At 41.6% G+C, this 24,152-nt stretch overlaps 1 protein-coding gene across 9 annotated transcripts in view; it reads left to right on the top strand.

Annotated features, from left to right (window-relative positions):
- The window catches only part of ANKRD44 (ankyrin repeat domain 44), a 127,975-nt gene that overhangs the window by 74,958 nt on the left and 28,865 nt on the right, over positions 1-24,152 (top strand). For 4 of the 9 annotated variants that reach the window (XM_033064209.1, XM_033064207.1, XM_033064210.2 and 1 more), the window contains exons 5-16: positions 1,861-2,061; positions 3,482-3,569; positions 5,321-5,463; positions 6,805-7,017; positions 7,952-8,030; positions 11,146-11,260; positions 14,212-14,294; positions 15,616-15,679; positions 17,986-18,054; positions 18,737-18,877; positions 20,935-21,015; positions 21,987-22,098. In XM_033064209.1, coding sequence (XP_032920100.1) covers positions 1,861-2,061; positions 3,482-3,569; positions 5,321-5,463; positions 6,805-7,017; positions 7,952-8,030; positions 11,146-11,260; positions 14,212-14,294; positions 15,616-15,679; positions 17,986-18,054; positions 18,737-18,877; positions 20,935-21,015; positions 21,987-22,098 — 1,389 coding nt within the window. Of the gene's footprint in view, positions 1-1,860; positions 2,062-3,481; positions 3,570-5,320; positions 5,464-6,804; positions 7,018-7,951; positions 8,031-11,145; positions 11,261-14,211; positions 14,295-15,561; positions 15,680-17,985; positions 18,055-18,736; positions 18,878-20,931; positions 21,016-21,986; positions 22,099-24,152 lie in introns of all 9 variants that reach the window. The other 5 variants (XM_033064203.1, XM_033064202.1, XM_033064208.1 and 2 more) reach the window with 3 other exon arrangements.

The following is a 24,152-nucleotide window of genomic DNA, read 5'->3' as shown; positions in this document are numbered from 1 at the left end:
GGAGAATTCAGAGTTCCCAGTGACAGAATAAGATGAATTAGTGGATGAGAAGCTGACCAGTAGGACTTGGTGTGGTTTTGGAAGTTCTTGTGAGCACAGTTTTTTTTTAGAATGATTACCGGCAAATTTTATTATCAGTCTTTTACTGTGAAGATTGCAGAGGATTCAGAAGTTATCTCTTTGAATCCTTTTGTATGTTGATTAAAAGAATGGACACTTCTGTCCATTAATGATTTTTCAGGGGCTTTAGGGATTTAAATGTTTATTTACAAATCAGCAACCCTTAGGGTGTCTGTGTAGGATTGTTAATGGATATATCAGCTTCCAACCCTAAACAGTTTGAAAAAGTTAAGAGATTTCACTGTGATAACTTGGGATACTTAGAGATACTGACTGCAGAGGCTTACACCACAGCTGGGCACTGCATGCATATGGAGAAGCTATAATAGAAGGGTAAAACTCATGCTCTCAAAACCAATAGAAGTAAAACTTTTCCGTAAGGATTTTAACTTTTGATCCCTAATCTGAAGGAGCAGCAGACTGCACATGTAAACAAAAAAGCGTAAACATTTTTCTTTAAAAATCTAAGTATTTTTAGCTTTGAGTATTCAGTCCTTATTATTTACTTCTAAAAATTCTCATTTAACTTTTTCTTTTTTTCACTAACAGTTCATGAATTTTCCTGCTGACTTCATGTCCCAGCTGAGTAGGTCTCCAATGAATTACAATTAAATGACTCTTAAAATAGTAGGCCTGTAATTTAAAAAACAAAATCCTATTGAGACATCAGCAGTCATATGTCATTATTGGTGCTCTAAGAGATGCAGTGTCACTCACTGAACAAATCTGTTAGAGGACAGTTTGTGAGATGGATGTAGAAAATGAAACTGCTGAGATCAGTTGAGGACAAAGACATAAAACTCCCAGTATGTATGTTGTGTTGATACAGACTGCAGGCACTCTCCTGGGTCATTCTAGACATAAAAGTACTATGTAAACATACTTTATACATTTGTTACTCATTAATAAAATTTTGGCTGGGCTTAACAGAAAACTTTTCAGTTTACAGAAAAAGAATAAGGTACTATGTAGGACTAGGGAGGGCTCTCCCACATACCAGATGTGAGTTGTATTTATCAGACAAAGCTGCTTGAATGATGCTGTGTCCCAGTAGTTCAGCTGTATTTTGTTTGTGGAGGGAAAAAGGAAGAAGAAATGCAACTTTGAGACAAATTTGTGGTTTTTATCCAACTTGCTTAACGGTAGGTGCATGAGTACAAACAGAAATGAACTAATTGTGAATTCTCCAGCAAGAGGGACTCTCAAGAGAGAACAGTACATTTTCTCACTGGGAAATATTTACTTTTAACCAACAAAATTAACCTTAAAAGATGTTGTTTGGTCTCAGGCTGACAGAATGGATATTGCAGTCAAGACCCTTGGCCTATGCTTAGGCCTTGGGGAGGAAAGGAATGCTAATGCTAAGCTGGGGACACCAACATTCTCATGTTTTTGCAAAGTTAAAATTTTGTCTCCACATGTTCTTCTTTGTTATCTCTTTTTTCCTGTTTGTAAATAAAACATGCAGCACTTTGCCATTACATTTTTGTAAAGGATCCCTGTAGCAGTGTGTGTTGGGTTGGTGTGGCAAGGATCTGGCATTGGGGAAGCTGGAAGCTTCTCCATGTGTGACAGAACCAGTGCCAGGCAGCTCCCGGAGTGTCCTGGTGCTGGCCAAGGCTGAGCCCATCAGTGCTGGGCGAGCTCCTGTCCTCACTGAGAGCTCAGCTGTGAGGTGCTGCTGGTTGGTCAGTGTGTTCCTGGAGCTGCAGGGTGATGGCTGCTGTGCTGCCGTTGCAGGAAGCCGTGCAGGTGCTCATCAAGCACTCGGCCGATGTCAACGCCCGGGACAAGAACTGGCAGACGCCGCTGCACGTGGCGGCCGCCAACAAGGCGGTGAAGTGTGCCGAGATCCTGATCCCCCTGCTGAGCAGCGTCAATGTTTCGGACCGCGGCGGGCGCACGGCACTGCACCACGCCGCCCTCAACGGCCACATCGAGGTGAGTGCTGCCAGCCTCTCCTGCCCTGCCCTGCTGGGCTCAGCTCTTGTCTCCTTTGCTGCTCTTGGCCTGCTCTGGCTGGCTCTGGACTGAGCCCCATGTGCCTGACCCTGCTGTCACTTGGCTGCTCCCCAGACTGTGGGATGGGTTCCCTGCCTACAGAAACATGGCAGTGGCTGGAAGGTCCCTGTGTAGAGCCAGGGTGTGAGTGAGGTGTGCATGCACTCCTGGAGAGGTGGCTGTGCCACTGCTTCCAGCAGCTCCATGGTGTCCTTGCTTCTTTGGAGCTGGCCTGCCTGTGAAAATAAGAGTGGCAGAATGGAAAGGTGGATTCACTCCATACTGAAGAAACGTGCAGCTGTGTGTGTTGGGGTTAGCTCCAATAAAAGTGCAGATGACCACAGCTTAAGGCCGTGGGAAAGCCCTTTCAGTAGTGGTGAGTAAAAAATCACCCCAAGAATCCTCCAGTTCCAGCATGTTGATAATTGCCAGAAAGTTCTCTGCTTCTCTTGTTATCATTGGTTCCTTTTTGCTGCAATAATTTTACTATTCCTAATTGCCCTTCTCTCCCTAAACTCCACCCTAATTCCTCCCCTCCTCCAAGTTTATAAATACCCCTGACATGCCCTAACACCTGCTTTTGTCCATTTGCCCTCATGCATGGGACAAACCTCCCTGTACCATCTTTCCCAGTTCGTTCAGTACAGACTGTTTGGCTTGCTGTTTGTTATTTTCTAGATTTAAAGTTTTTTAGTTCCCAGAGAATTGGGTCAGATTTTGTTTCTGTGTAAAATCGCCGAGTTCGGAGAAGCCACCATCCCTCATAGTCGGGATAGAAAGGATTGGAGGCTACGTGTGCAAAATCCAGTCACTCTGCTTTTCTAATTGGCCTTCTAGAAAATGTGCTTCTGTTTTTCCCTACTTACACAAGCAAACCTTTCTAGTATTATCATTTAACTTTATGAAAAAACGTATGTAAATAGAGTCCCTAGATTTTTGCCTCCTGGGTTTTCCTAGTCTTTAGATCCGGGTTTAAGAATCCTCATTTTCCCACTCCACACCTGAAGATTTAGATATGGAATAAAAACTCCTAGACTGGAACAGAAAGCTTCTGTCAATGAAAGCTGATGAGTTGTACTTTAAAAGAAGAAAGAGGAATGGTAGTTCCTGTAAAGTGGTGATGGTGTTTGGCCTTTAAAACACTGGACTTTTTGAAAAGTGTCCAAGGGACACTCTTTTCCAAAGGAAACAGTAATGCCTGTCATATCTAATTGTCATAAATCTAAATATTTTTGATAGAGAATATCAGATCATTCAAATGCAGCATTTTGTGATCCCAGCTTTATTGCAAGATTGATTTGTTATAAACCTTTGAGGGTGTGATCTGGAGAGTTGGTTTACCTGCTCTTGTTACTTCTAGATGGTGAACTTGCTCTTAGCCAAGGGGGCAAACATCAATGCTTTTGACAAAAAGGACAGAAGAGCTCTTCACTGGGCAGCATACATGGGTAAGGCTTGGGCTGCTGCTCCTTCTTTTTGGTTTTCTATTCACAAACAGCATGTCTTAAAATGGACAGGAACAGACCTGGCCATGGAAAGAGAGTGCTGTAATTACCCTGAAGAGGGAAGGGTTCAGCTGATCTAAATAAACACTGTCCATTTACGGGTTTGCAGCTAGGGAGATCTTGGCTGTGATTTCCTTTCTAAGACAGTTAATTGTGGGCTTTTTGTGTTGCTTTTTCATTTTGGTCTTTTTATCCTGACTCTGAGTCAATCCTGAACTATATTTGTGCTAGAAAAAAAACCCAGGTTATATTTGCTTCAGTTTTTGCTAAAAAGTACTTTCAATGAAGTGCAGGTAACTGTGATCATAAATTTTGCTGTTTATTGAAGTTTATAAGTAGCTAGGTTATGATATTCTTAGGAAATGCACAATAGGCACTTTATTCCTGTTAGGAGCAAATTGTCACCTTTTATTCCGTAGTGGACAAGAGCAAACAAGTCTGTTCAAAAAATAAGTGGTGTTACAAAATACTGCTTAATTCAAACAATTTGTCTTATCATTCCTTTCAAATTAAAGGAAAATATCTTATAGTGGGAGATTATAATTTAAAAATACTAGAGTGCTTGTGATAGTGGTCATGCTTGTTCAAGAGCTTTTGTTGGCCAAGCTGTATATTTCAGGTTACAGTTTGTGGGGAGTTGTGTGCCCTCAGCCAGGAACTCTTTCATTTGACCTGTCAGAAATCTTGATTTTAATCCTGCCACTTTTAGAAATGAGACAGTAGGAGATTTCCAACTGTGAGAAAAGCATATTGTGTGGTTTTTCGATATACACAGACACAGATGGAAAGGCTCTTGCCAACAACTGTGATGTGGCTTTTGAGCTAACGAGCTTTGAACTTCACTCTCTAGATTTGAAAGGCTCTTACATTGTGCAGTGCAATTCCACGCCTCTTTTCCACTTAAATGCTTTCAGAAATTCATGATGTACTTTTAAAAAGTATTGAGATAATATCTATGGCCTAAATTAGCAATGGAGTCTGTAGTGCAATTTAGATAGAAGTCAGATAATGAGAGCTGTAAGAGATGAGATGAGAGCTTCACAGAGCTTCTGGAATATTTAATTCTTTTTGGACACTAATTATCTATGGACTTTGTACATATGGTTTCCTAGGTCCTGCACATGACCAGATCTGCCCCTGACATGAAAGTGCTGTGCAACTCAGATGGGGAACAATTTTGTATGGTGTCTGACAAATAAATGTTTTAAGACAGTTCTGTCTCAGCATGACGCAAAAAGACTGATCCTCTTAATTTTCCAACTTATTAAGGCTCCAAGAAGTGTTAGCAGTTGTGTTTGCAGATGACATTAATAGGATGCTGTTTTGGGAGACTTGCATTGGCATGCTCCTATGCTCACTGTATCACTATCCTCTGTAAGAGGGAGAATAAAACACACTCTGTTAGCTTGAGGGAAATAAATGGGAAAGAGGTGTGGTTTTGTTATTTTGGTAAGTGGAAGATCAATTCAGTAAAGAGAAATTTGACACATTTGAAGAAGGTGAATGCATGGATCACAAGGCCTGGAGGCAGGATTAGAAACATTTATAAAAATGCTTTTTCCTCCTTTATAAAACTGGGGGAGCATTTTGAAACAGCAGTGAAAGGGCAGTGTGTTAGCGAGAAAACAATAATCTGGGAGAAGTGATGCTGTAGGATTGTCTACTCATTGATAACTGTCTTTTGTCTTTTGAAGGTCACCTGGAAGTTGTTGCCTTACTGATTAATCATGGTGCAGAAGTAACTTGTAAAGACAAGAAGGGTTACACCCCACTTCATGCAGCTGCATCCAATGGGCAGATTAACATTGTGAAACAACTCCTTAACCTGGGGGTGGAGGTATGTGGTAATGTGCACTTTATTTCTCTCTATTTAGACACAGTCTTTTCTTCTTTCTTATGGATGCTGCTAAAGACAGTGACTTCTAAAGAAAAGATGTTCCATTTTCCAGACCAACTTGTGCTTCATGTGGTTAATTTGTTCAAGAGTCAGGACACATTCTGTATTAAAGAAAGTCTGATATGAACAGTAAATTCCAGGCCACCTTGCTGAAGGAATCAGGAGATACATCCTGTTCCTGCAGAAGAAGGTGGAGTAATGAAATTTTCCTTGCGTCAGCATTTCCTTTGATATGATGAGTGGTTGTTCTCAACATATACACTGTGTACTTTACTAAACAGCAGTTCAGGCTGTTTCAGTTTACAGACTGTATTTCCTCTGTAGCTGATAGATTGTTTTCACTCTGGAAAATAACTTTTTTTCAGGGCACAGACTTCTTGTTATTGTCAACTCTTCAAAGCAATGGTGAGATGAGCAGAGAAGCCTAATCAGTTAATTAGAGATGTCAAATAAAGCCATTGCTTTTGCCATGGCATTTTCAGCTGACTTGACCTGCCAGAAAATTGTCAGAAGTTCATGTTCACAGGCTGTTGGCTATGAAGTTGAAGGGGAATAGCTGTTTCCTGTTATTAACAGTGCTATGCTGATAAGTCCCTTTAAGTTCCATATTCTCCACCACTGGGGACATGATCTTTGTATTTCATGAAAGGTTGTTCATGCCATTCCCAAGTCTTTTGTACAATCTGTCTTGTCCTGTTTTACAGAACAGCACTTGAATACTAAGTTGGTGATCAAGAAATAACATAATCTTAATTGCATCTTTATAATACTGAGCTACTAAAAGTGGTTTCATATTGAAGTGTAAATGTCTGTGCACTTTCATGATGCTTTCACTCAGAAACCTTCACTCCCTATCCAAAATAAAACAGCTCTTATGCCTGGTTCTGTTCACAAAAACTCAGTACTCACTGTTGTAATCTTTTTAAATATAGAGATGTGGTGGGGTTTTTATTCATCCTGCTTTTCCACTTACATGAAAAAGCTTTCCAGCTTGTTAGGACTTTTGTCATCATTATTGTCATTACATAGTCTTGCTATCAGCTTTAAGCTTCATACTGGTTTTAGAAATTTTCAGTAGGATAAAAAGTTAATAATAGGAAAGGTAAAGCATTCCAAGTGAAGCTGTCTGGGAGTATAATCTGTCGATGAAATGTGCTGGTGAGAACTGTGCCCCATGACAGTTCAGGCCTCCAGCTATTTCCATTTGCAGTGTGTGATGCATTACGTAAAATGCTAAGCTGATGTCTGTAATTTTAACTATGTCTCCTTGTCTCATTTTAGATTGATGAGATGAACATCTATGGAAATACTGCACTTCACATTGCCTGTTACAATGGTCAGGATTCTGTTGTTAATGAGCTGATTGACTATGGTGCTAATGTAAATCAGCCTAATAACAATGGATTCACCCCCTTGCATTTTGCTGCTGCCTCCACTCATGGAGCACTGTGTCTTGAACTACTAGTGAATAATGGGGCAGATGTTAATATTCAGGTAAAATTTGAATACCAGCTTTACAGTTTTACTTTATCCTATTTTGCATATCTCAGGAGGAAACTGTAACAACAAGTACAGCATGGTTTTAAATCCTTGATGGAATTGGAGTGATGCTGAGAATGTTGATCATGAAACTGTTTGGGTGAGATTACATCCCAGCAGGGGAGCTCTCAGTGCCTTGACAAATACAATCAGAACATTAAACTCTAGATCAACCACTTCCATGAAGGCACAAGAAAGTACTGAAATATAGTCCCAGGAGCTCTGTCAAAATGTTATCTCAGGGAATGGTGCTAAGTCAGAGAACTATTCCTTTTTAGTGTTTTTCTTCCCCATATAATATGGATATAATTGAACCTAATTCCAAAAAGTTCCCTTTCCAGGGTTGCTTGTTACCTGCTTTAGAGCCCCAGCTTTCAAAGTCTGATTCTGCTTAGGATATCTGAATATTCTTGAAGGCACAACTTACACATCTTGATGAAGCTGAAAGGAACTTGCTGTTATCCAACAGAGGGTACTGGTATAAGTATCAGAAGATTTGAGATCTTCTGAGTTCATATAAAATTTTGACTACTTTAGTTAAAACTCTGTGTGTTTCAGTTTCCCATCTGTGAAACTGGCATTTAACTTCCAGCATTTAACACCTCTGGAAAGTCCCTTAACATCAGTGAATAGTCAGTGCACTATTTAAACTCAGAACTATTAAGAAGAAGCTAGGGATGGTGCTTGTCAATGAAGGTGAAACCCCATGCCAATAAACATGAAGCGATGTGAGTGGAGGCTGGTACCACTCCCATGCTATTTTCTCATTGTTTGGCTTTCCTAGCTCAGTTTCTTTCCCTAAAACCCAAAATACTGCTCTGTACTCATTGTACCTTTGCTTTCATAAGCCTTCACCTGCTAATCCTCTGCTCTGTTTGATTCCTGTCAGAGTAAGGATGGGAAGAGCCCCCTGCACATGACAGCTGTCCATGGGAGGTTCACGCGGTCGCAGACCCTCATCCAGAACGGTGAGTTTCTGTGCCTCTGGAGTGGCTCTCCCAAGACATCAGGCATGTCCACTGTTGCAGTTTTCAGTTGTTCTGACCCAGAGCACAGCTCCATGAACTTCTGGCTTTGCGCTGAAGTGACAGCTCTCGTTCCAGCGTGCCATCACAAGCTGAGATTTTGGTTGTTAACAAAATTCCATAATCTTCCAGCTGACAGAGGTCCAGATGATCTATTCAGATTCTTAACCTGAAAGCAAGAGTTCAGAGGTGTATTTAGGTCTTGTTTTTCTGCTGAGATGGATGCACAATTTTCTAGTTGTCCTCCTTTGAGAGCCCCGGTGTTCTTAGAGCTCAAACCATTTTTTTCTACTCTGCACTCAGCAGCTGTGCTTTTCTCACCTCTCTTAGCTCATCCCTTACCACTGTCTTCATGAAGTGTTGAATTTGTACTCAGGAGGGAGGAGCAGTGCTACCCTGTTTGTTCTGGCATAGCCAGGATTCCTGATTATCAGTCATTTTTCAGGCATCTTTTTTGTCCAAGAATACTATGGAATATAGTAATTATTCTTGTTGGAGATCTGTCAGAGACCTGCTTCTGAATGACAGAGGTTGCTGTTACTGATTCTTTACTTAAGCTTGCCAGTTTGGGCCTGATACAGGATGGTCTGGACTTTGTTCATTGGTTGGGGTTTTTGTTTATTTTCAAAAATCCCAAACTTGGAACTGAAGCATGAAGTGTTGGAGATGTTTGAACCATTGTGCTTTAAATGTAATGACACGTTTAAAAGAGATTGAGTTTTAAAATGGAGTTCTCCAGTAAATCGTGCTTCTTTCAGGTCATCATGCAAATTGATCCTGGCATAAATAAAATAGTAATAATAAAAGGGAGTTGGGGCAAAATGCAAGGAACTCTGCTTTACTGCAATTTTTAGTTGTTTAGTCTAATACGCTCAGGCTTAGAGCCATTGTTTGCTCACTGTTGGATTTGTGTGTGAAAGGACTGGCAGTTCTTCATCTGTCCTTCACACCTCTCTACTCTTCTTCCACTTACTTGGGTTTCACTTCTTTCTTTCTTCGTTTTGTACTCCTCTAATTTTAGTATTGTACACAGATCTCATTGCAAGTGACTTTGTGCCTCATTGCCGGGGATCCTGGGGAAGAGAGAAATGTCAGTGATTTAAAGCAATGGGGTTTCATTCTGCAGTGCTTAATGAGTTGGCTAACGATGTCTCCATTTCTGGTTACTGTCTCTAGCAACTTGTAGAGGAAGAATGGATTACCTTAAAACTGGAAAACTACAAGTGTGATACCTTTCTTTCAAAATGAGTAAGAAAACCCACTGGGGAATGTTACATAGGTCAGCCAAAGTGGGCAATATCTTGGTTAGATTTCTCAAGAGTAAAAGAAGCTGGAACATCATAATTCTCTTCTACAGCAGTTTAATAGGCTTTGTGAACACTGTACAGTCCTCTGACTTTTCCATGTGCACTTTCTGTTTGTGAAGACCTCCACTGGTGGATGCTCTGCCCCAGGGAACCGGTTCAAGAATTTCACTGACCTTTGTTTACCATTAAAAAATTAGAAATTAGAAAGGTTGGAAGGGACCTTAAATATCATCTAATTGTAACCCATCTGCCATGGGGAGGGCATGCCTTGCACTAGATCAGGTTTCTCAGAGCCTCATCCAGCCTGGCCTTGAACACTTCCAGGAATGGGGAATCCACAGCTTCTCAGGGCATGCTGTCCAGTGCTTTACTAGAATTCTTCTGTGAATAGTGGACATGCAGTAACTATTACCATATCCTGATGTTACCAAGACTTGCTACATGCTTTTAGGAAGTATTATCATAGCAAACCAGCAGAATATTTAAAATACTACAGCGCTGGTGCATAACTGGTTGTAAAACTACATTCAGAGATTAGCAATAAATGAATTGTTGTTGAAATAGAAGGTGTAGTGAGGGAGTTTTCAGTTTCCCTTCTGGGTCTGGAACTATCCAGTATTTTCATTAAAAGCTTGGATAGTGGAATAGAAAATGTGTTTTTAACATTTGGAGAAAAAAATGCAGTTGGGAGAGACTGTTAGTTGGCAGAAGGTAGAGTCAGGATGAAAAATGATCCTGTAGAACTGGACACAAGTTATAATGCAAGTGAAGCAAAAGAAAAATCACACACAGAGGCAGGAGTATCAACTGGACAAGTTCAGAATGGCAACAGCCAGGTGAGTGGCAGTCCCTCAAGAAGGGATCTGGGGCTTGTAGAGGATCAGAAGGTTGTTGACCACAAGTTAGCAGTGTTGTGGTGCTTAAAGAAATGGATCATGGATGTCCATGGTGCTGTGCAATGTCCAGGAGTGCACAGATAGGAGTGTAGCCAGCAGGCATGAAGTAACCCTGTTTGCTCAGCTTAGCTTTGGGAGATGTCAGCTGTAGTACTGGCTTTGGCTTTTGCTTCCACAAGGATGCAGGCCAGCTGGAGAGGACTGGGGGAAGGAGGAGAGAATAGTTGGAGTGCAGTAAACCTGACTGGCAGGGAGAGACTGAAAAAGTTACAGTTCTTGGTCCAGAAAGAAAACAGGGACTTTTCTGTAATCTGTCTGAAGAAATAATCCATTTTTCCTGCTTATGTGAATAAAACACAAGATGCCAGGTTTAAACTGCAAAAGGAAAAGTTCTGCGTAAAGCACTGTTTGGTTGTTCTTTGGTAAGACATGCAAAAAGCACACAACACGTTTGTTTGCAGTGTATTCCTGATGGCCTCTGGAGTGAACTCTGTTTATCATTGTTGTACAGATAAGGCTGAGTGGCAGTGCCTTTACAAATGAGGGTACAGTTTCAGCAGATTATTTTATAGCTTATTTCAGGGCATCCATTTGTACCTTTAGATAGGCAGCAAATCCAAATGCAATCATCCAATTCCTACGACTCTTCCCCGCAAGTGCAGGTGCAAGTGCTGCTGCCAGACCATGGCTGACAGCTGAGAGCTTGCTGTGTGCTGGTCCTTGCTCTGGGAAATTCAGTGTCTCTGTGGCTAGGAGAGCAGCTCTGGGCTGCTCACAGTGCTGTCACTAGAGACAAATAGCACTTGTGGTCCCTGCATTTTTCAGTGTTAAACTGCATGAAAATCTCTTCTGCAGGAGGGGAGATCGACTGTGTTGATAAGGATGGTAACACCCCTCTGCACGTGGCTGCAAGATACGGACACGAGCTTTTGATCAACACCCTCATAACCAGCGGAGCTGATACTGCCAAGTAGGTGCCTCAAGTGGAGCTGTAAGGATCAAGTGTTGTGTCCAATGCCTGGAAACACAGCTGCTCCTCACCTTCTCAAGTGGGAAGGTTAAAACAGGCATAATTGTGCTGTACTTCAGTGGGCGACATGAGACTAAAATATGAACAATTAGGAAGCGTGGAAGGGAAGGAAACTCTGTTGAGTTCCTGTTGTGCCCACGTGCATGATTACATGTTGTACAAGTAGTGCTTCTTTTCCCTGAAGCATTGATGGGGGACAGTGGTGTTAATGCAAATGAAGTAGAGGTGTGTATATCTATATGTATATATGTATATACAGAGAGAGTACTTGAGTTTTGTTTGGTTATGGTCAGGTTCCTAGGGTGTGTCAAAAGGAAGTAGCAAAGCTGGACATAAACACAGGGGTATGAGATCAAGGAAATGCAGTGCCATGAGGGATATCTGTACAGGTATTTCAGAGCAGCATCTGATTTCATGAATGTAAGGTTTTGGCAATTACCTCCACATGTCTCCAAATTATAATTTCTCTTCATGTAGAACCTGCCATAGAAATCAGGGACTTCTCTTGACTTACCTAGTTAGGAAACCCTGCTTTCAAATGCAAAAGACTGGTTTGAATTTGGGAGAGAATCGCAGCTCTCAGTATTTTGTTTATTTGCTTGATGGTGCTCATGCAAGTGACACATTTGCCCATTCTCCTTTGCTGAATACAACTGTCACCCTACAAACTCAGAAGGTGGAAGAGATCTTAATTTGGCATGGATAATCCAATTCCACAGGCTTCAGCTAGTGTCACTGGATTTTATTAATACAGCCAGTGTGAAGATCTTGGTACCTTAATAGAGGTATAGGTTTTTCCTCTCTCTTTCTCCAGTATAGTCAGTTGCTGTCTGTTATCTTAAGGTTTTAAGGGAAAATGAGATGCACTGGGATAGCCCACTCCACTCTTAGAATCAGGGTTATCCAGTTAGAAATTTCTATTTCACAGTTGAGTGACTGGAACATTGATCAAATAAAAAGACTTTTTCCAGCAGCAGAAATAAGTGAAATAAGAAGTTGGCTCAGAGATACTAGGCAGATGGAAACGATGCTACTGCCTGTGCTAAATGTGCTTTCAATATGTGCTGCATGTAAATAACTCTAGGTGAGCTCCCCAAACAGTTTTAGGAAAGAAAACTCTGCAGCACTGTTCACAACAAGTGCAGACAGCTCAGCCAGTCTTTGAGGCAATGCACTGGAAGGGAAAGTGTGCAAGTGATGGGAGGAACCAGTGTGAACAGCCCTGTAGAAAGTGGGACACTGGCTAGCAAATGTGCTGGTTTTGGTGGAAACCAGCCAAAACATCTGCTGGGTGGAAATCTTGACCAAAAAGATGAATAGTATTGCATTAGATAATGAGGTGGAGGAGGGGACAGAGGGAAATGGGTGTAGGGAGAAGCACAGCAAAACACAATGTCCAATGTTATCTTAAATAAATTAATCCATAGTTAGAAAATGCAACCTGTTTGTACAGATGCAGCAGCTCAGTGGAGTTTGCAATGTTTTCTTCAAAGAACAGGCTGTCAGATCATCTCTTAGTAGATTTGCTACTAGATATATGTAGATGCTACTAATAGCAAAATTAAAATCTGTACAGCAGCATATGTCAGTGTAGTGAAGCAGCAAGGAGGACACATTTAATGTGAAGACAGAGAAAGAATGGGGCTGTGGATTCTGGGAAGAATACATTTTTTTTAAAACAACCCCAAATTAGTTAAATACATTTATATATAAAATCTTGGAGAGAGCAAGATGCCTTTATAAACATCCACAATAATAATTGTCTTAAGCTTCCTAAGTAATTATGATCTACGGTGGTAGAAAGACAAGATCCTTTGTCTTTGGGTCTGTATCTGAACTTCTCTTGGAAGATGATCCTACTCTCCCATCCACCAATTGTCTCACAGAAATGAAGGACTGATATGAATCCATCTGCTATTGTTCTGGAGTTTGTAATTTAAAAAAAAAATCTGCTGGAGCAGGCAGTAGATGATAATCTTTTCAAGTACTTGATTTCAGAGGCTCCGTGTTTATGTGTACTTGGAGAACTGCCAGTAGGATAATATTTCTAGAATAACAAGATGCTTTACACAAAACAATGCTGAATGAAAGACACCAAGATGTCCAGACACAAAGTATTTTCAGACAGTAAGCAGTGACATGCCTAGGGACTGAACTGGCATGATTTCCTGATATTAATTAAAGTTGCTGAGTGCTCAGCTTCTTTAAAAATTACATGTTTACCCAATACAGATTTAGACTAATGATAGATAGGTTCAATCTAATGACGACCTTTCTTTTGTTGCCCTTTATGTCTGCTCTGAAAGTTTATTGTCTGAGTGGAAAGAGGGCCATGTGCTAAAGGGAGGAAAAAGTGAAACGGGAGGTGAGGAGAGCAGATGGAGCAAATAGGAAAATTACATTATTAGTTCTTATGCTGTGGAAGAAAACTGTAACATGGCAGCCTGAAGGGAAGTATGAAGAGTCATCTGCGAAAAAACAGAAAAAAAAGAAAGGATTCAGAAGTCATATAGAGAAGATTTTGGCATTTACATCTCCCTCAGAATGGCAGTTGCCGTATGTGTAGCTGGTGCAGACATTTGTGGTTCACTGGGCAATTGACTCCAGGCAGTATCTGCTCTCTTACTTCCTCCCTTACCTTGCCTTCGCCTGGAATTTTTGCAGACCATCCTGCCACATTCTGTTCAAAGCATAATGCCAAGATTTTGCTGCATCAGAATATTTTTAACTCTCAAGAAGGCTGTTAAGGAAATACAGATAAAAATAATGGCAGCACCAAGAAAGAATCTTCCTGGAAAAGCATGAGAAAATGCTGCTTTTCTGGAAGGAGCTTTTGATGTGCTGTGTATGTATGTAACCTGCACTTTCTCACGAGGTGTTGTCCCTTTCAGGTGTGGGATCCACAACATGTTCCCTTTACACTTAGCAGCACTGAATGCCCACTCAGACTGCTGCAGGAAATTGTTGTCATCGGGTGAGTAGGTCCCCCAGTGTCCCTGGAACTCGAGTAGTGTTTGTCTCTGCTGCTTGCAGCCCCTTTCTACTCTTTGTTGTGAATTATTCTAATGGAAGTGCTGCTGTGTTGGGCTGTGTGGGGCAGTGCACCAGAGCATGCAATGCTTTCCCAAAGCCATGCTAGTACTTCCTGCATTGTTTATGCCCAAAGCTCTTTTCTCCCAGCAAGTTCAGAAAGTTTAGAGTAATTCACCAGGGGAGGGAGGGAATTCAGAGCCCCTTTCCAAAGTGTGGGAATGTGAGATCCCATTTTATTTTGGGGATTCTCCCCTCTACCCACCAAAGGAGTAATTCTGAAATTATCTCCTTGGGGTCTGCACTGGCACGGGTATTTACATCTCACTGATGGTGATGATGATGTATTTTACATGCAGCTGAAGTGTGTTTCTGAATAGTTAAGGAGCTAGGCTGGCCAAAGTTCTGAGGATATGAGAGGGAAAATGAATGGAAGTGTAGTGTCAAGAGAGCAGGCTTGGGATCCTCACCAGAGCCCAAAGCCAGAGCTTGTTCGTGCAACCATTTCAACAGAGTCAGTAATCAGTGGCCAAATCCCAAATTCTTCTTTTTCCAGGCAAGAGTTCCTATGAGTTAAAAAATCCTGAACAAGATCATAGGAGTTTTCTAGAAAACTCCTTCATTACTTAACATGTAAAATGTCCTACAACTGCTTTTTCCCTTTGAGTCCTGTAGGGTATAAAAGAAATATGAAAAATGGTAATTTCATACCCTATTATACTACAACTTGGTGTTCTCTGGCCTTGGCCAATAGATGGGAAGAGAAAACACTGAGTGATCAGTTAGCACTGTCAGGCTGCAACCTTTGGCCTTGTGCATCTTGATGAATATCCCCACGTGCTGCTGGAAGCCTCTTTCCAATCTGACAGCCACACTCAATGAAACAGCCCCAGTTCATGTTTAGGCTGGCTCTGTGGTTCTCCCTCATGTCTCCCTGTTTCCTGTCTTCCTGTCCTGCTGTCGCAGTCCTCTTGACAAGTCTGTGCCTCCTAAGCACTGTCACATGGCTGCAGCCAGGGATGTGGAGGAGCTGGATGCGGAAAGAGACGCTCGTCAACTGCGCAGCTCTTTTTATAGAGCTGCCAAAGCGGAGCGCTCCGCTCGCCGTTCCCGTGACAACCTCTCTCTGACTCTAGTTCTGCTTGCCTTCTGGTTTTTCCCCTGACTAACTGATTTTTCTGTCTCTGCGATGTTTCCTGTGGTTTAACTAGGACAAAAGTATAGCATAGTGTCCTTGTTTAGTAATGAGCACGTGCTGTCTGCAGGCTTTGACATAGACACTCCCGACAGCTTCGGAAGAACGTGCCTGCACGCGGCCGCTGCCGGAGGGTGAGTACCTGCTCTGGGGGTGCTCCCAGGCATCCTGGGGCACATCTGGGGCCAGCCAGCTCGGCTGTGCTATCCACAGAGGAATTTATTGCTGTGCAAGGCAGTCTGGTGCCATAATTTGGGTCACTTTAGGCTCTCTTTTGCCGCTGCGCTTGTGTAGAGTGAGGTGGGTTGATTTGAAGTGTAGGTTTCAGGCAGAGGGGAAAACTCTTCCTTTTCATGCCCCTGAGAAGGCTGTTTCAGCTTTCAGCCAGGCCTCCCTGAGAGCCACAACAGTCTCCAGGAAAGCATCAGTCCCTAGGGAACAGCCAGTGAGGAGCTCCTGGGATGCTGCTGGCAGGGGAGCTATTCCTGGCCTCCATCTCTGGACCGTGTCCTTGTCCGAAAATGCAGCTGTGCAGCAGTGCCCATCAGATTGCAGCCTTGGAGTCCAAATATAGTTCACCTTCCTCTCTCACATTTTTCAGGTGCAAGTTTAAGTTTCTAAAAGAAAAATGAACAAACCAAAGCACAAACAAAAAACCAACCAAAACCAAACCCACGTCATCCAAGTTAGAAAGTGAGAATGCTGCCCCTCTCTCAGGGTGATGCATTCCTGAAAAGTGGTGGGAGGGCAGAAAAGGGAAATTGAAATTAAAAATTGAAATGCTTCAATTTAAGATGTTAACGTAGCATCCAGTTATTTTAAATAATTACAGATAATTGTCAGTGAAGGGCTGTGAAGTTAATCTAGTGAAAGGACACAACATTTGGCAATCACTGAGTTTTGGCTCTTCTGTTGGAGTACTTTATGGCTCAGAGAACAGCTGAAATGGAGCCTTGGCTGCAGCCCTTGGATTCTCTGTGGTTATAGCAAGCAGAAGTGCTCATCCACAGTGAATACTTGGCAGTCATTCTTGAAGTTGCTTTTTCTTCTCAGTGGACCAAAATCTGCATCACAAAGTTTTTGCTCTTCGGGGAAAAAACTTCCAAACCCTAATAAAATTGATCCAAACATTGGTATTATTATTGCTTTGGTATTATTCATCTTGGTACTTGTCTCACATTAATTAAGAGACAGTTGCTTGGATGGAGATTATTATAATATGGTTCAGATGCTACCTTTTTGATAAGGTTGCACCCCAGAAGGAGGATAAAAACATCCTGGAAGTCCTAAAGAGAAGGAGAAGCTTCAATAAGCAGCAAAAGTGACTCATGAAAATAAACCATATTTTCGTAGTGGTTTACTATGATTGTCATCACTAGCAAGTGCTTTCATTTTTAGTGCATTGTGGTGAGTGTTCTGTAGTTATTTTATGCAACAGCAATTTAGATTTGGGACCAACATGCACCAAAATATTGCATAATTGCATCCAGTTGCTTTTTTTTTTCTGTAGCTGGAGATCTACAAAAGCCATCAGTTTATTTCCTGACACAGGCCTGTTACTGCCATTACAGTAATGGGAATTGCATGGGTGCTAGGAAAAGATTTCAAAGGTCTGCTCATCTGATTGTGAGCACAAGTGGTGGATTTATTGCCCCTGTGAATGACAAGTGGTCTTGGAAAGTGCTGCACTTCTTTGTCATTTTCGGGCTTGGAGTCCTACATTTACTTGCTTGAATTACAAAAGATGTCAGAATGCAGCTGGTTTGTTTTCTATTATAAAATTACCTGGCTTTAAGCAAGATGAAGAAACAGGCAGGATGTGGTAAATTCTCCTCCACTTCTATAAATGCAGTCTTGATGTGACAATCCCTATAACAGCCACACACTTATTTTAACAAAGCACTTGGAGATGGGCTTAAATCTATCAATAGTCAACAAATTGTGCCAGAATAAACCTGAAAGTGACTCTTGTGATTATATTTCATTAAATAATTCGGATTTGAGCAAAATGCTTACTGTTGGATGCTTTGCTGAATGGGGGTGGATTTCGTTAAATGTCACCTCTTCGTTATTAGACTGGCATTTTATGAGCTAGCAACAACTTTCATTTAAAGTTCCTTTATAAAATACCAGGTCAGAATGGAAAGCACTACAGTAGAGCTGCCATTTAAAATCTCCAAACACACTGATCACATTTACTGTGCTCTCTTTGGAAAATTAGTATTTTTTTCTTATTGAGGTTTTCTACTTTAAAAAAAAAGTTTATTTTTAGAGATTCACTTTCTGTTTGATTGCATTTCACATTATAGTTTGTTGTACCCTGGTTTTGCACAGCAAATAATACAAAAATAACTGGAGTAACTTTTTCCATTTCCAGGGGGCAATGCAGGTGTAAGCTTCTGTTTTATTCATGTTTTGTTTTCTTTCCTTCTCTTTCCAGCAATGTAGAATGTATAAAACTCTTGCAAAGCAGCGGAGCAGATTTTAATAAGAAGGACAAATGTGGAAGGTAGGTAAATTACGAAGCTCTTTTAAAAAAGAATCTATCATGCAAGGAAGAAAGGCCACCTCAGACTGAAAATCACATGTTCTGTGAAAAAAGGCAGCAAAATCAGGTAGTTTGGCCTTCTCTGCAGAGCCCTTGCTGCTGCAGTTACATGCCAGCCAGACAGGTGCAGGCTTCATTAAATACATCAAAGCCATCCCACTCTCTTGAGTTTTCTGTTTTAAAAATATCACAGCTTTTCTTTTTTCCTTACTGCCAAAGTTCTTGTGCTGGTGTGCCCCAGACAGCACCTGGGTTGTGATGGCAGGATAGCTGCCATTGGGTGTGCTTCCTAGAGGATTTCCCCCCACAGACAGCGTTGCTATGGGTGTTGCTATGCCAGCTGAACAAGATGCTGTGATGGACTCTGTGCTTTGCTCTGCCTCCCAGCTGGGAGAAGTAGCGTGTCTGCAGAGCCACAGCAGGCTCTCACAGGCATTAGGCTGTTTGCAGGACACAGATGGATGCTCTGTATCCTATCAGGCTTCATAGCAGCACCAGAACTTCCTATTAACACAGTATTTTGTTAAATAAGTGCTGATATTGACGTGCTGGAAATCTGTAGGAATGCAGCAGTTGAGATTTATCTTTATCCTCCTCAGTACATGCTGGAATATGAGGTAACAAATTGCCACTTATGTTGCAGGACACCTTTGCACTATGCAGCTGCAAATTGTCATTTCCACTGCATCGAGACACTGGTGACAACAGGAGCCAATATTAATGAGACAGATGACTGGGGACGCACCCCTTTGCACTATGCTGCTGCTTCTGACATGGACCGAAAGTAAGAGAGCTCTGAGGAATTCCTGCTTTGGGTGTTTTGCTAATCACTGTCATTTTAGTCTCCTCATGATGCTGTGCTGTTTGAGCCAAAAAACGATGCCACTAGCACAGGAATTCCTCTCAGATGTATGCATAGCTCCACAGTGAGCTGCTCTGACTGGAAGCCAAACCCCCAGATGATAAGGCATTTCAGCTCCACGGTTTACCTCTGAAGGAACACACAGTTTTGCAGCCACCCTGCCCTACAGAACTATTTCCACAGTGTTAATGTCTTCTGTTTTCCTCTGTGTGGTTTCCTCACAAGATTAAGCCCAGAGAATTCTCTGCATTTGCTTTGCAAGTCCATCAGAAGGGCTAGAGCAAGAGATAGCAGAAGGAGAGGTTTTCTGGACTGCAGTGACAGACATTTGGGCATTTTGACAGATTTGTGGGAAAGGTGGGATAGATCTAACCATCAGTGCTATTCCACTGTCAGAGCAGATAGAAATGCTCCCCCTGTACAAACAGGTTACCTTTTTAGAGAGAGGTCTGAGGAATAGCCTTTGTCACAACACAGTGTTGTTCTTGTGAGAAAAGGGGAAAATAGTTGTGGTTAGTGACTGCAATTTTAATTCCCAAATAGTTGAATATTCTGGCAATCTCTTCCTTACAACACTGTATAAACCAGACTCAATAATCCTCTCTTAAAACTGTTAGCAACCTGTATTTATTTTAGGTCATCCTATGCTTTTCTGTCTCACAGTGTCTCTAGACATTAAGGATCTAGTTTTTGGTTTCTTGCATAGTGGAGTCTGGTAAAAGTACAGCTGCATCTCCCCCAGCAGAACACCACCTCAATGCCACAGCAGGGGAAGTTGGGTTTAACTTTATGGCAGAGTCCTGAATGCCACATCAGAGCCTCGAGAGCATCTTCATCATTTGCTGTGATAATACTGATACAAAGAACGTCTTCCCCATCACCCTCAAACCTGAACAATGCTGGGAAGGAGGAGGCAGGGTCATCAGAGGTCTGTGCTTTGCATGAAAACCAGTGTAGGCTTGTAGAAAGGCTTTCACCACTGCCTGTTTCTAATTCTGTCTTACCAGGGTGAGGTGTTGCTTGGGGGGAGGTTGAGAATGATGATTCAGTGTGTGTTTTTCAGCTTTTGGTTCTTGGTAGGTGAAGTTCCTGCATTTAAACAAGCCCTTGGTTAACTTCAGGATGTATCTACTTTTATCCCTCATTTAAAAAAAAAAAAAAAGCTTCTTTTAGTTGCATCCTGGACTTTGAAAGAAGTATATGGCTTTTATTTGTCCTCACAATCCAAACCTAAATTGATTCTAATGTGGTGATGGTGTTTCTCATTAAAGTTTTCAATTTGAGATGTTCTGCAAGAAGCCTTATTACATAGATGAAATGCTATTTGCAGACCATTATTTTATAGGTCAGCAAATTATTTTTTTTCCTGCTGAATGTCAAAAATCTTCCAAGGTCAGGCAATCTCATTCCAAAGAATATTCATCATCAACTCTGGATGTGGGTAGTTAATGAGCAGGGAGAAGAGCCTGACCAAGAGATCACACAGTGTTGCCAAGATATTTGACAGAAAGTGAGGCGAGTCAGCTAATGCAGACTTGAGATAGAGTGATTTAGTATCAGTGATTAAAATTGCTCTAAATCCTAAATGCTAGAGAAGAACTAGAAGCTTTCTGCAGGAGGAAGAAAGGTGTAGTAATCCTGAGTTACTCTCTGGAAAGGAAAAAAGTGCACAACATTGCTGTGGTTGAAATCGAAGGGTTCTAGAAAGCGTTGGTCAAACTGTATTTGACAGAAACCAGAATTTAACTTTTTTTTTTTTCTGGCATTGACTTGTGGTCAATAAACACACTATAGTTGTCTCCACAGCTTTCAAAACTTACTACCTGCAGATCCATGCACTCAGTTAACATGTATAATTGTTGGCTGGAGGAAGTCAGCTCCTTGAAGAGGAGATTGGGGGTGGGTAGCAGACTGCATCAGAATCACCAGTGTGGTATTTTGAGAATAAGTTGCATTTTTCTGTCCTCTGTGCTAAGAAGAAAGAATATTTTAGGTAACTCCCATGAAAATGCTGAAGAACTTGAAAGAGCCACTGAGATGAAGGAAAAAGAAGCTGCATTGTAAGTTTGGTGTCACAAAAGCAGTTAGACTTCATTCCTGGAGAATGCCACAGCTTTGGCTTGCAGCCTAACACTCTGCTCTTGCTTGTTCCTCGCTCTGCAAAAAACAATGCTTGGCTTCAGTGAGGGCTAACCTAAAGAAAAAAGCTCCACGCTCTTTGTGCACATGCTCCCTGATATTTCTGTTTCTCTGCTTGGTGCTGTTTCTTAATGGAAAATGTACAGCTTCAGTAATTTTATAATTCTTCATATCATGTGCTTTAGTATCACACAGTGTCTTTGGTGTCATGCACAGCATAGTCTGTATGTTGCAAAAAGAAGTAGCCAATGGCTTTCTCAGTGCATTCGCTTGAATTAACATTTTAATCTATCTGCTTAATAATTTTTTAAAAAAATCCCCTTTATCATATAATGGCCTTACATTCACTCCAGATTACAGGCTAGGCAAGAAAGTACTAATAACAAAATGACAGTATCTTGATGGTATAAGAGAAAGTGGCAACGGCTAGAAAGAGCAAAAAGGATCTTTTGAAAAACATGATTAAAAAAAGCCAGCAAAGAAGAGAATATATTCATGTAACTCAGTTCAATCTTTTTTCTCCAGCCTGCCCTAGTGCATATTTGGAGGCTGATGGTTTGATATCTGAGTTTGTATGTGAGGAGCAGCAGTTCTGTATATGTCATGTGTACAGAATCTTGCAGGCTTTCTAATAGGAAATGAATTTTGTAATCTAGAGCAGCCACATGAGTTAGGTTGAAGATTTTTTTTCACTAAGTTGATCTTTAAAGACAAGTGGGGATTTTCTGTTTAAAAACACGGTGAATGTGAGGAGCTATTGGTGAAAAGTGATTTGAGGTGCTGCTCGAAATGCAGGATGCACTGCCAGCTTTCAGTGCCACTCCCAGCTGCAGTGAGGGCTAAGCCTGTTGAATGTTGTTAGCCCACATTTACCCCAGTGAATTGTCCACAGGTGTCTCGAGTTCCTTCTCCAAAACGATGCCAACCCATCCATCCAGGACAAGGAGGGCTACAACACTGTGCATTACGCTGCTGCCTACGGGCACCGCCAGTGCTTGGAACTGGTGAGTCTTGGTCTGCTGATACTGAATGTGCGTGTGCCAGGAATGTCAGCTCCCCTCATGGCTACTATTGCGCTTCTTTGGATAATAAGAAATCTGTGAAAACCTGCAAAAGGGACAGTAAATATTTGCACTCAAATGTATGTTAAAAATATGTTTATCTCAATAGTCAAGTCTTATTCAACAACCTGGTGCTTAAGGGTTGACTTCGAGTGGAGTTTATGTATGCACAAATTAATTTTAAGCATCATCAAAATATTCCCAGTGTATGCCTAAGTGCCAGGAGCAAGGGACAGTTCCTGGTAAATGACAGTGAATATGCCTGATCCACCTGGCACTTTGATTTTTGCTTCATGCCTTTCTTTTTTGTCTCTGGCAAAACCATAGCAACATTGATACAGTAACCATAATCAAGATGAACCTTATATGAAAAGCAGCTGAGAATTTTGGGGGTTTTATTTTTTTTTTTTTATTAGTAATTGCATCTTCTAAGAAACCAAAAATTTTTAGCCAAACGTTGGATTTGGGAGATGTATAGAATGGATTTATAGATGTATGTGACTTGTTAAAGTGTCATAAAGGTGAGTCTTAATTGCTTGATATACAGGATGATCCAAAATTATAACATATGTATTAGTAATATATACATTATATATACACACTATAATATATATAGTATATGTTACATATAAATTGACTTTAATTGCTTCCTAAAGGAAGCTCCATTTGGAAAATTGTATAGATATTAATGGTCTAGTTAGGACACTGTGTGTTGTTCAGTGTTACATGTTGTTTGGTTCTTTCTGTGTTGAAGAGTCAAGTATTCAGTTATTGAGAAGGAGCTCTGCACAGCACATGCTGCCTTCACACCACATGTGCCACGACAGGAAAATGCTGCTGCTGGCCTGCAGCTGGTTCCAGCAGCTTGGAAACCTGGGCAGTAACTCCTCCAGGGCAGGCCTGGGGCAGAATTTCAGGTGGGATATTGAGTCCTGTTAGCTCCCACCTGCAGGCATGTATATTTAGGAGAGTTAAAATAGCACTGCTCATTTGCTGCTTGTGGCAGTGGGTCTGGCCTTGCCTTCTCCTAGCACTGATCTCTGGTGACTGTGCTGTGGTGATGGAGGGGGAGCATCTTCACTGGGGATTCTCTTTCAGCTTCCATATCCTAGTCCCTGTGTGCTGTGAGGCATGGACTGGGCATGGAGCAAGCTCCCCTCTCTTTTCTTCACTTGTTGCTGGGCACATTTTCTGCACATATCAGTTGTAGGCAATGACCTGCTATCAAATCCTGGCATTGCTTAGGTGGGCAGACAAAAGGAAGAGCTGGGAATGCAGTGCATGTCAGAGGTTTTCTGTTAATCTGGAGGGCTGAAATGCCAACTGGGTAGGCCAGAGCTGTGCAGCAAGGGGTCTGTATTCAGGCAGAAAAACTCCATGTTTTACCCTGTCAGCCTTCCTGTATTTGTGACTATAGCTAGAGCATGGAAACCCAAGGTCAACCATCATTTACAGAGTTAGTCATGCAGCTGTTCTGTGTACAGTGGTGAAAAACAACTGCCATGAATCTTAGTCCTCTGCATCACAGGACCAGGACTGTTGTGTGCTAGGGTGCCAGCCTCAAAGTTTTGTTGGGACCAGGATTTTTCCACTGGTGTTTGGAGGGTAGCAGGCATGTAATTTTTTCTCTGCAATACAAAGGCTAAATGTGTCAGAAACCATTTGTACTCATCCAACAGCAGGACCAAGATCATCTTTGCACCCACTGTCAGAAGAAGCTGACTCAGTATTTTTGTCATGAGTTACCAAATCCTGAGTTTAACAGCTTTACATTTGATAATTCTTAACTAGTTGACACAGGCACCACCACTGATTTCTTTGCCATGCTGGGATTCAGGATGGCAAAAGGGCTGAAAGCAAAGTCACGCCAGATTATGTACATAAACCATTTTTTTCAGTGCCATATTAGCTGTCATTTTACTATTTTATCCCCTGGGTAAATATTTTTTGTTTATTATTTATAGCTGATAAATGAAAATGCCTAGGAATCACCTTAC

This window comes from Catharus ustulatus, chromosome 7 (genome assembly GCF_009819885.2).
Source record: "Catharus ustulatus isolate bCatUst1 chromosome 7, bCatUst1.pri.v2, whole genome shotgun sequence".
Classification (NCBI taxonomy): domain Eukaryota; kingdom Metazoa; phylum Chordata; class Aves; order Passeriformes; family Turdidae; genus Catharus; species Catharus ustulatus.
Note: the sequence above shows the minus strand (reverse complement) of the source record. Positions and strands in the feature narration are given on the sequence as shown.